At 50.3% G+C, this 12,066-nt stretch overlaps 1 protein-coding gene across 1 annotated transcript in view; it reads left to right on the top strand.

Moving 5' to 3' along the window:
• Positions 1-12,066, top strand: part of PLXNA4 (plexin A4) — a 432,364-nt gene that overhangs the window by 331,393 nt on the left and 88,905 nt on the right. Inside the window, exons 6-9 of the mRNA XM_070616607.1 lie at positions 2,548-2,671; positions 3,402-3,555; positions 4,792-4,891; positions 7,385-7,499. Of these exons, the coding sequence (XP_070472708.1) occupies positions 2,548-2,671; positions 3,402-3,555; positions 4,792-4,891; positions 7,385-7,499 (493 nt within the window). The remainder of the gene's footprint in view (positions 1-2,547; positions 2,672-3,401; positions 3,556-4,791; positions 4,892-7,384; positions 7,500-12,066) is intronic.

Here is a 12,066-nt window from a genome sequence, read left to right as displayed (position 1 = left end):
TGAAAGCAGCTTCATTTTTCTCTCTTCATAATTTAATCAAAGACATTTTCAGACCTACTGATTGCTCTTGGAAATAGGAACTTCAAAGTTGGGGAGTCAGTGAATAATTTAAGCCCAGACCAGCTCTCTGGGTCTGCTGTTAATGGGAGTAATAACACTATTAATAGCCATGTCAGTGCAGACACTCTGGAAAAGTCCATAACATTAGCTTAATGGCTGGAGGTAATGAAGTCCTCACAGAAGAACTGGCCTGGCAAATTAACTTCCGAGACTTTTAGGCAGACGTCCTGGTTGCCATGGGTCTGCTAGAGCAGCCAGGGAGATGACCACACTCCTGTCTGACCTTTCGCTCTTGCGATGGAAGTCCTAGAAGGTTCCTGGAGGATTCATGAGTTGCAGTAATATTCAAAGTGCTTTCCAGTGGCAGCCAAAAATAGTGATTAGCCTAGAGAAGAAGATTGTAGGGAAGTTTTTAAATTGCCCTAAACACATGAAAGGAACATCAAGATGGCAAGGAAAATGGGTTTAGTTTGCAGCAAGAGGGTCTGTCTCTCGCGTCTCAGCCTAGAAACTTCGGGAAGGTAGAGCACAGTGGTTGAAAGTAGATGTCGGGAGTTCATCTGTGTTCAAATTCTGGCTCTCTCTGGTTGGCTGGTGAGCTTGGGCAAGCAACTTACCACCCTGTCTGCAGTTTCCTGCTCTAAAGGTGGGATTTAAAATGGTCCCTACCTGGCGGCACTGTTGAAGGATTTAAGTGATGTCCACAGTAAGCCCCTTATCGCTGTGCCTAATAAACGCTCAGTGACGGTAGCTGTGATTCTGTTATGCAGAATTGTTTTTCCTTTCACATTACACATCCAGTCTACTCTAAGGTCATCCTTTTTGTCTCTGTGTCTCCGTTTCTTCTTTAGTCCACGCCTTCAGTGATTTCTCCTTTGTTTGCTAAATTCTCTCAGACCCTCCACTGGTAGGCGGTCCCTCTTATTGAGACCAAAAGTATCTTCCTTCCCCACGGCTGGAAGGAGAGACCCCCCCACAGCTTTCCTCTGTGCCTGAGAGTCACCCCAAGAGCAGCTCAGGCTGTCTAGGCACCTCTCTTCCCTCGTATTTTGCCCCACACCTCGCTTGTCTGCTTCTTGAGAGAGACGTTCCCTCCCAATCGCCCTCTCCCCAGCTGGGTCGCATGTCCCTGGCTGTTCCATTTCCTACTGAACTCCTTGCCCAGTGCTCCCTCCTGTCCTGCAACAGCCCCTGACATCCTCCTTCCTTTGCAGAGTCTACTCTCTGTAACGGAGAGAGCTCAGCCACTCAGTGCCTGCAGTCCATCGTCTCTCCACTTGTCCCTCTGAGGACAGGCTTTCCCTCAGTCACAGCAGAACCAGTAGTCCAGAGCTTCCAAATCATGGCCACTCAGTGAAGCTCCGCGTTCACAGGGCTTGCCTGGCTTGGAATAAATACTGTTCCCTGGAAGTCGGGTACCTCCCTGCAGTGAGCTGCCGCTGTAAGGCAGGGACAGCCTTGGCCCCAGCGGAGGGCTTAAGCACCTTCCCCTGTGTGTCCCGCGTGCACTGGGGTGACGACCATGGTTGTTATGTGCATGCTTCACAAGCCCCCGTCAATTAACACTGTAAGATCCCAGGTCACTCTGGATGTGGTCCACTAGTGACAAGGAACTCCTTGAACAACACAGGACACTAAGCAGTAAGAGCAAACCTACTGTAGCAGTTACCCTGTGCCGTGGAGCAGAGATTCCGAGCCAGGGCAGACTGGCTCCAGAGCATGCTCTGAACTGCGACACTCTGCTCTTTTCATCCTTCCTTCCCTTCTGCCCATCCACCCACACTGCCCTTCTGTCTGCTGGATGTGAGGTCTACAGGGGATTCCAGAAGAAGTCAGGCATGGTTTCTTCTGAGAAGCTCACGCTTGGTAGGTAAGGGCTGCACTTAGCCCCATAATTGTCATGTAATCTAAGAAGCTCCAGCCTTTAGGAGACTCCAAAGTGTTCTCAACTTTGCCTGGGGTGGGGATGGTTGGTGAGGAGGGGACAGGATTACAGGTGTGTAATAGTTGAACTGTGTCTGGAAGGATAGGTAGAAGTTGGACAGGAGAAAAGTGGGGAGAGGGCAGTCCAGACAGAAGAACTGGCATGTGCAAAGGCAAGGAAGTCTGAAAGGGTACGTTCTATATATGGCATGAATAAGGCTTGGTTTGCCTAAGGAGGGAGGAGAGCGACCATGGCCGAGGATGAGTGGGGAGGTGGAATAGACAAGACTTTGCAACTCTTTATGTGAATGAGGAGGAGTGTGGGGGACTTTAGTAGGATGACGCTCAAGTTTCTGCATTCGGCAGCTGATGATTGGAATTACCATCTTTTTCAAATGTGGACATGATGGGGGAGGACCAGGCTGGAGGAAGCAAAAAGGTCAGTCAAGGGCACCTTGAGTTTGGACACCTCCTGGGAGCTGCTGGCAGTGCCTGACCTCCACATAGGCTCCTCAGTGGACCAGGCAGCCTCTCCTGAGCCCCTCATCAGTCTGTCCTTCCCAGGTGCACCCGGAAGGAGCGCTGTGAGCGGTCCAGAGAGCCCCGCAGGTTTGCCTCCGAGATGAAGCAGTGTGTCCGGCTGACCGTCCACCCCAGCAACATCTCCGTTTCTCAGTACAATGTTCTGGTAAGGACGGTGGAACTGGGATCCAGGGATGTGGGAAGAACCCTCTACTCACCAGAAAGGGCTACAGCTCAAGGCCCCTCAAGAAGGCTGGCCCAAGCCTGGCCTGCCAAGCAGTTCTAGAGCAGGCCGGGGGGACTAAAGAATGTGTCCCTGGGCATGGAAGAGGGGAACATTCACAGGAATATTGGGGAAGAACCTCTATGCATAATGGGTGGAAAGACAGGGAAAACCGCGATAGCCAAAATGATCGAAAGGGTGCCTGGGAGAGGGAGGGTGGGGGAATGACCACTTCGTCTCTGAGATGGGAGAGATGTATGTGCAGAGGGAGACGGGAAGGATGGTTTCCACGGTCTTGCACTGGGCACTTTGGCTGGTGGCGTCATTTTCCAAAATTGGGAAACAGCGGACGAGGAGCTTGACCAGCAGTTCCTCGGTCCTGCCCGCCTTTCTTTCTATGTTCCAAGCCCCTAAATATTCTGTTTCCTAGGACCAAATCCATTCAGATTCTAGTGAAGTTTCTTTTGTCTTTATTTCTCTAATCCCTCTGCCTTCTCTGTAGGCTCTTATAATAAATGGGTCTCTTCTTCTCTATGTTAACATTGTCTCGTGTTTTTCTTTCTTTTCTTTCTCTCTGATCTCTCTTGCACTCCCTCTTTCTTCCTTTCTTCCACACCCTTCCTTTTCCCATTTTGCTCTCCTCCTCTCTCTCCCCATGCCGGGCTGCTCACAGCTGGTCCTGGAGACATACAATGTCCCAGAGCTGACAGCTGGCGTCAACTGCACCTTTGAGGACCTGTCAGAGATGGATGGGCTGGTGATAGGCAATCAGATCCAGTGCTACTCCCCGGCAGCCAAGGAGGTACCTCGGATTATCACAGAGAATGGTGAGCAGTCCCCAGAGGCAAAGCTGGGTTTGGAGAACTCAGGAAAGATGTGGGGGGATTGAGGGAGCCAACAGGCAGGGGAGGGTCAGAGGAAGCAGTGTGAGTTGATGGGTACGTTATAAGAAGAGAGGGATGAAGTGTCCCTCTGCTGCCCTTGGAATTGACTGTTGCAGGTGAGCATCCAAGAGTCAACCTCATCCTGGACGAGGAGCAGCTGCAGAGAGGGTGGGTAGAGGGCAGGGCCAAACAGCATCAGAGTGTGTTGGTCAGTCAAGTTCAGAGATTGTCCCAGAGCGTTAGAGGGCCAGCATGGAGGCACAGTGGAGGAGGGGAAGCTAGTCAGGAACAGGGATGGGGATGCTGGGGGTCATCTGGCTCCTCACCCCCTGTCTGCACTGCTGGGTCCCTGACCCTGGATCACTGCCGCCCCAACCCCACCCAGCCCTGCCTCCCTAGAGCTGTCTATTTGTGGCCAACTGCACTGAGAAGGACAGGGGTGGAGAGAGGCCCAATGCTGGCGAGGGACAAGCCCAGCCCAGGCAGATTGATTCCATGTTGGCCCTCCCATTTGGGCTTGTCACATTTGTTTGGAGCTGATTGATTAATGAGGCTCTCGGGGAAGGCACAGAACAAGGCTGGAAGTGGGAGCCTGGGGTCAGGGCTGTGAATTAAACATGTGCTCCGGCTCCTCCCTGGCGCCAGCTGAGGATTCCAGGGACGCCCGCCCCAGTGAGCCCTGAGCCCGCCAAAGGAGGGAGCATCAGCACAGGGATGAGGAATGAGCTCGTGTGTGCACAGTCATACACTTACATGCAAAGCCTCCTGCATAGTTTGTGGCAGCATCACTGAGAGTCTACACATCTATTTGTCCCTGGTAGCTAATCAATGTGTGTGTGTGATTCTGTGAATATGGCATGGACGTAATGCATTTCAATGCACCTTTGAACACCTGTGAGTGTATGTTTGTGTGTGTGTGTGTACATGGCAGGAAGTGGTGAGCAAATGATGGGTGAGCACCAGGGATAGAGTGTGGAAGGAGGAATAGACCAGATCTGCCGTCTGCAGCTGCTCTTGGGCTTCTCCTGGGAAGGGGCTCTGCTGAATCAGAGTCCTGTTAGAGCTGAGAGCACCCACAAGGCAGCCAGATCCCCTTTCCCAGGGTGCATTACGCTCAGTAGGACCCCGACACGGGGCCTTGGCCTTCGTGCTGACCTTGTGGCTGATTCTGCCCTGCAGGGGACCACCATGTTGTCCAGCTTCAGCTCAAGTCGAAGGAGACAGGCATGACCTTCGCCAGCACCAGCTTTGTCTTCTACAACTGCAGCGTCCACAACTCGTAAGTACCCTCAGCCTCGCTCGGCTCCCTGTTCCTGGGCTCAAGGTTCATCCAGAGATAGAAGACCTCACCACTGTTCCCAAGGAGTTACCCATCTAGAGGCCCTATAAGGAGGCCTCCTTAACCCCCAGAAGGAGACAGGCCCCCTCCATGGTGCCTGCAGGGTCAATGGAAGGAGGTTAGAATGAGCAGAGTGAGAACCTGTCAGGTGGGGAGCCCATACATCTTCTCTGGCATAAATCTGTCTAACCTGATTCCCTTCCCACCATCTGTTGGGAAGGGGTGCATCTCACCTGCAGAACAGAGCAGCCAGCACCTGGGGGAGACGAGGGATCTGAGGAGGGAGAGAAGCCCCCATGTGGGTCCAGGCAAGGGCCGGGAGTCCAACAAGTCACGGAATGCTCAGCTCTGCATAGCCTCCCACAGGCTGGGTCAGGACCCAGGCTGGCGAGGGGCAGAACAGGGAGGAAGGTACAGGCTGAGGGGCTCTGCCCTGGGGGTCTGGCTCTGGCTCCAGCACCGGCTCTGGCCTAGTTTGACTGAAGCATCCACTTTCCAAGGGAATGAGAGAGGGCAGAGGCTCGAGCTCTGGGGTCAGACCACCTGGAAACTTCACCATTCTGTGCCCCAGCATCCTCTGTAGATGGGGAAATAGTAGTCCTCCTTGCAGGGATATCACCCAAATATTGAACAGCTGCCATGGCAGGAGCTCTGTCCCAGCAGAGCAGTCATTGGCTGGGACACCACTGGTTGCCACCCCTGCACGTCAGCCGTGCTCAGTCAGCGGGGTGGCTGTGACGGTCAGAAGAGCTGTCCCAGGGCAGCAGTTAGAGCCGCGTCTGGCCCACTGTTTAGGTACTGCTCATGTTTTCTGTTACTGTACTATAATTTCCTCTCTAAAATGATGCAGTTGGACCAGATTTAGAAGGTACAAGCCCTTTTTTCAACATAGAAACTTTTCTCCAACCAAAATTAGGTGTGAAAGCCAAATATACAAAATAGATGAAGGAGGAGCTGCTCTGGTTGAGGACTGAGGGGGCCTGGAACCCCTCTGTCTGGGAACCCCACATATCTATCTCTCACACAGTCTCCAAAGAAGCTCCATGGAACCCCCAGGGTTCCATAGAGCACAGTTTAAGAACCATAGGACCTGTTCTGAAAAAGCCCTGCTTGCTTTAATAGGCTTGTCTGTTTTCCTCTCCACACAGGGCAAGCTAGGTGACATAACCAAAGACACTTTGGGGCTCTAGGCTGGTGGAGTTTCAGGGTCTAGCTATCTGGATATGGCAGCTGGGGATCCAGAGCTTGGCTCTCTTTGCAGTCCCAAGTAAGAGGCAGCCAGACCTCTCAGCCAAAAACAAGTTGCCTCAATACTGGAATACTCTTCCTGCTTCTTGCCACAGAGCTTCCCACGGCTTTACCACAAGGCGGCCTAATCCCTCACTCCCATTTTGCCCCTCTAAGAAAGCAGAGGAGGTAGAGGAAATCCTGTGTGAAGTTTCCATTCTGTCCATAACATTATTTTAAGCATCTGCTACGTGCAAGGCAATGTGTTACTCATTAGACAGGGAGGATCAAAAATTAATAAGAAGCAAAGACTCCATCCCTGCCCTCCAGGAGTCAGGACCTAGTGGACTGGTGGATGAACTGGATGGTGAATAAGTGAAATACAGTACAACAAGGCCAGTCCTGTCCCAGAGACATAAACAGAGGGATAAATGAGATAAGGGCCCACTGTGACCAGCTCTCCATTGGTCAAAGAAGGAAGAAGAGAAGGCCATGTGGAGGAAGGGGGAACGGCACTGCTGGTAGGAGAACAGCTTGGGGAGAGCATGGCCTGTTCACGGCTGAAGTGCCAAACACCTGTGGGGACAGCGGACCTGGACGCCGTGAAGGGCTTAGCCTCCATGGCAAGGCATTTGGGTTTCACCCTTTGGAGGAAGAGAACCATGGTGGTTTTTTAAGCAGGAAGGAACTCTTATAAAGTTGCCTTTGTCTCCTGAGGGTGAAGTGTAGAGTGGGGTCAACTGTGCGGGAGCTCATGGCGCCGAGAGAGCAGCCTCAGGGCCTTCCTCTGCCAGGCTGGCTCCATGTGGATCCTTGTCAGCTGAGACCCTGGAGTCAATTTGAACTAAAACTCAATTTCTTTGTTTACCCTGACTCACGTGCACTCTGGACAAGCCCCTCGACTCCAGACCTCACTGTTTCCCAATTCGGCAAAAGAGGGCGCCATCTTGAGATAGACCGTGATTAGGCCCTGTGGTACCAGGGTTGTCAACTACCTGAGTGAGGGGGAGGAGGCCAAAGATCTTGGCTTCCTGAGGACTGGGAGAGAAAGGGATGGATTTGTGTAAGGTCTGCTCTTCCTGAGTGTTTGAGGGGGGGCTTTCTCTTAATATTAAAACACATTTTGCCAGACCCTAGAGTCTTAAGCCCTCTGCTTTGGGTTCACGCAGGTTCCATGACTTGTGCTTCTTCCTCCTCCGTGCCCAGGTGCCTGTCTTGCGTGGAGAGCCCATACCGCTGCCACTGGTGTAAATACCGGCACGTCTGCACCCATGACCCCAAGACCTGCTCCTTCCAGGAAGGCCGGGTGAAGCTGCCTGAGGTAGGTCTCGGCAGCCAGAGTGGTGAGTGCTGCTTGCTGTGAGCACGGGACACACAGCCAGGCCTTCCCTAAAGAAGAGAGAACAAAGACAAACCCTGCAGGACCAGCCTCTCCCTCCCCAACCCTGGCTCCCTATGGCCCACTTCATGAGAGCAGTAAACAAGCAAAGCTCTGCACTGGGGCTAGGGGGCTCTGGGGCAGTCCTGAAGGCTCAGGTACAGATGAAGGTGCATTCCTGCAAGTTCTAGAGCAATTCCAGAAAGATGAGTGTGTGTTTGTGTGTATGTCCTAGAAATAATTGTAAGTACACAGCAGGAAAGTACACAGTGTACTTTGGAGCACTGTCCACGGAGCAGAATTGAGATCAAAGAGGACAAGTTGAACAAAAGGGAGAGAGGAATCAGAATGAAAGAATGGTCAACTTACCAACCAGAGCAGTGGTTCTCAGAGTGGGTCCCAAGCCAGCACATCAGCATCACTTGGGAACTTGTTAGAGATGCAAAGTCTCCAGCTCCACCCCAGACCAACAGAATGAGGACGTCTGGGTGGGGCTCAGCGCTCTGCGATCTGCTGCACAGTCCAGCGTGGGAATCACGGAGGCAGAGTTGGGCTCCACGGCCAAGACGCTGTGTTTGTATTCCCTCCCAGCTTTCATTCTTATCCTTGAAAACTATTCATCACCATAATAGAAATACCCTATGCCTGTGGCGTTACCTCTCTTAGAATATCAGTTTGTGGGCAAGGATCTCAATGTAATGGGCATAAAAACACTTTTGGAAAAGTCTATTGTTGTTCAAACATTATGGTGCTTGTGTGACTCCAACCATTGGGACAGTAGTTCTGACAGAGTTGTTGCTTTAGAATGCTGTTATTTAGAATAGAAAGATAGATAGATAAGATAGACAGTCAGATAGATAGATTAGATAGATGATAGATAGATAGATAGATAGATAGATAGATAGATAGATAGATAGATAGATAAACAAGCAGTAGTGGTTAGACCCCACTAAAAGCAGGGGCAGAGCTGCCAGCCTACTGCACTCAGACAATGCTGGACTCAGACAGGCTCCAGCATCTTCACACGTACCCCCAGTCTTGGGGGTACCTTCCAGCCCCCTTCACACACCCACACAGGTGCCATGACCATGTGGCAAACAGCTGTGACAGTAGGACACTGTCCTCATACAGGAAGCATAAGGGCCATTTGGGGGGCAGGAGGGGCATCATGAGAAGAGAGGCCCGTCACAGTACCCTCACTCTGTTCTCCCAGACTTCTACCCGCTAGGAACCCTAACTTTAGCCAAACACTTAATGGCGGGAGGAAAGCTGTCTTGTCTCTGAGGCCAAAAGGAAGAGCAATGTACACCCACTAGCAACGCCAAGCTCTCCTCGCCCCGAGGGAAAATGACTGAACTGTGCCTGGCAATGAGAAAATCCTGGCCCCAAATCCTGTTTTCCCAGGCTCTGACGGCTGAGCAGGAGTTCTACAGGTGGAGAGTGAGCAGAGCAATTCGTTTTAGAGGTAAAGGGAAGGAATGGTGAGGTGGTCAAGGAGAGAGAATGATCCCGATAAAGTTGGGGGGACAAGAGCAGTGAACAAAAAAGAAAAAGCAGGAATTTACAAACTTCCTTCAGGGTAATTAAATGATTCGGGGGGCCTTTGAAATCCAGCAGACAGCTCAGTGTTTCTGCTTTCTTTTATTCTTGGGCCTCTCCACACGTGAAACCTCTGCTAGATACATCAGTCTGGAAAGGTGGAGAGAGGCTGAAAAACTCTTTGTCTCCACTCCCATCAAGTTGCTTGCAGCTCACGAGGTTGTGGAAGTCTCCAGACATGAGGTCCTCTTTCTGAATGGCGTCTGTCTATGGCTGGAAATGGCTGTTCTGGATTCGTAATCCAGAAAAGAGACCAAGACCTAGATTATCCCTTTATGGGAAAAGGAGGAAAGAAGTTATATCTTGGCTTTACATGGGAGTGTGAATCTAATGTTCACATGTCAGTTCTCTGACTACGACAAAATGGATCTAAAGCTAATAGGACAGAGGATGGGTCTGACAGCCGAGGGGCACTCCTTTGGCATGAAAACCCTGATAAAAGGCTGTACAATCTCCTCCAATCTTGGGCTTTTATCTTGGGGTGTGGGGTCAGGAGCAAAAGGGCTGGTTGACCCGCCAAGGCCAGAGGCAGAGGGCCCAGGAAGCAACCTTTTCTTGTTTTGTTCTGAAATCTGCAAATTGCTTGATAGGAGCGTTGACAAAGAGGTTTTCAGCCTCTCTCCAGCTTTGCAGACTGGTGTATCTGACAGAGGTTTCATGTGTGGAAAGGCCCAAGAAGAAAATGAAAGCAGAAAACAATTGAGCTATCTGGTGGATTTCAAAGGCCACTAATCGTTTAATTACCTTAGAAGGTTTGCAAATTTCTGCTTTTTCTTTATTATTTTCCCCTCTTGTCCCAAGTTTCTTTCTTTTAAACTCATAAAAGAAGCTTACATCTGCTGCTCAGAAAGAGGAAAAAACTAGAAGAGAATAAAGCAGGAGCCCACACGTTTCCCAGTACAGTTCAGGGATCCCTGTAGAAAAATGACGCCTTCAAGTGCCCAGATGGCAAGCCGGGCACAAAGCCCCATCTATACCTGGCATTGGCAAAGCCTGTTGGGGATCCACAGCACCTCAGAGGACTTGGTGCCAGGGCCCAGGAAAGGAAGAGGCCTGGAGGAAATGGCCGATGGAGGGACGTGGAGAAGGACTAAGCTACCCCTCCTGCCCTCCAATTCTTTCCATTTCACATGAGCCATTTTATGGCGAGCCTGGCAGGCCATTGGAGTGAGAGGCTCCTGGGTAACTTGGAATCGTCATGCCTCCCTTATTGTATTATTGAATGGAATTAACTTCGGCCCCTCTTTTTCTTGGATGCTTATTTATTCTAAGAAAAGGAAGTTCTAAGGCTGAGCTTCTGATTCAAGCTTGGAGGTTCCATCCTATCCGGCTCCATACTAGGGCCATTTTGAATATTGCATAAGGAGAAGCCAAAGTAGACCACTTCATAATGATGATTGTAGCAACATCTTCCTGGAGCATGTGCCAAGGGAAAAGAAGTAAATAAATGTTTGTGAACTCTTGACCCATCCAGCCACTCTGGCTAGTGGAAGGAGGTCATTGTCCTCAGAGCTTAAAAGAAAGCCCTGGCTGCTAATGGAAATGCAGAGATTATTTTTTGCTGGGAAAAATTCACCCTGAGCTGACTTCTGTTGCCAATCTTCTTCCCTCTTTTTTTCCCTCTCCTCAAAGCCCCAGTACATAGCTGTATATTCTAATTGTAAGTCTTTCTAGTCCTCCTTTATGAGCCGCCACCACAGCATGGCAACTGACAGATGAGTGGTGTGTGTCTGTGCCCAGGAACCCAACCCAGGCCACCAAAGCAGAGAGCCCCAAACGCTAGCCACTAGGCCATCAGGGCTGGCACAAGAATTTTTTTTATGTCTTTTTTTTTCCCTACATTTTTGTTTCAGAGAAGAGATAGTAGCAAGAATAAGGGTAACAAAGAAAATTACATATTTGAAAGGTGATTTTTGGAAGCCCTTGGACTCAAGTGTCCCCTCTCCACACCAGGGGACAAGCTTATTCATAGCATGATACTCCGAAGCTTTGCTACATGTGATCGTTCATCCTGCATTACCCAGTTCCCAGAGCATTTCCCACACGTAGGGCATTGTGAGAGATCTGAAGGTGTGTAAGAGATCTATAGACCTGTATTTAGAGATGTGTAAAATGGGACTATTGGCCCACATGATCTCTAAAGATCTACAATTGTAAGTGGAAATAAGCTGGAAAGCACAGAGGAGAAATCCATGCCCAAGAAGTGGTCATAGAGGGTGAGTGTTAAGTCCAGTCTTAGGGCTCCCAGTTCTACCTAAGAGAGGAACACAGCCACAGGGCCTGCAGCTCCCCTCGACCTCCAGGCCCAGGCCCGCCCTCTTAGAATGAAGGTGAGACTCAGGCCCCGTGATTCTTCTGCAAGTCCTTGGGTTTTCATTTCTTTTCAACCCTTGAGTGGGAGGGTGCAGACAGGGTCCTTTTGTTAGCCAAGAGGGAGGTTGCCAGGTGGCTCTTCATCCACCCAGCAGCATCTTGTATCTTCATTCATTGGAATAAGTTTCAACACTGGCTTTGATGACTGTCACCAGGGATGTTGAATTACCTCTCTCTTTTTTTTTTCCTGAACAAAGAGTGCATTCAGGTGACATTATTGGTCTGGAATAGAGAACTGGTCAATCATTGTTGTTATTATATTAATAGCAAGTATTCTAACATAATTACGATTATTAGAATTAGAATGCTCAATAACATATGTTGTTTATAGTAACTATATTCCATTTTCAACCAATGATGGCACTGTGATAACAACTCTGGGTCTTTAGATCAACTGCCAGATCCTAGGCACTGGAAGAGGGAAAAGGAAGACGAGGGAAAGCTGAAGTGGGAAAAGAGTCTTCCCACCCTTGGTCCTGTTCTCCCAGTGTCAGCTGAGAGCCCTTGCTGCCCAATAGAACAGCCTTTCACTGGGGCA

Source organism: Equus przewalskii, chromosome 4 (genome assembly GCF_037783145.1).
Source record: "Equus przewalskii isolate Varuska chromosome 4, EquPr2, whole genome shotgun sequence".
Taxonomy (NCBI): domain Eukaryota; kingdom Metazoa; phylum Chordata; class Mammalia; order Perissodactyla; family Equidae; genus Equus; species Equus przewalskii.
This window is presented reverse-complemented; position numbering and strand designations above follow the sequence as displayed.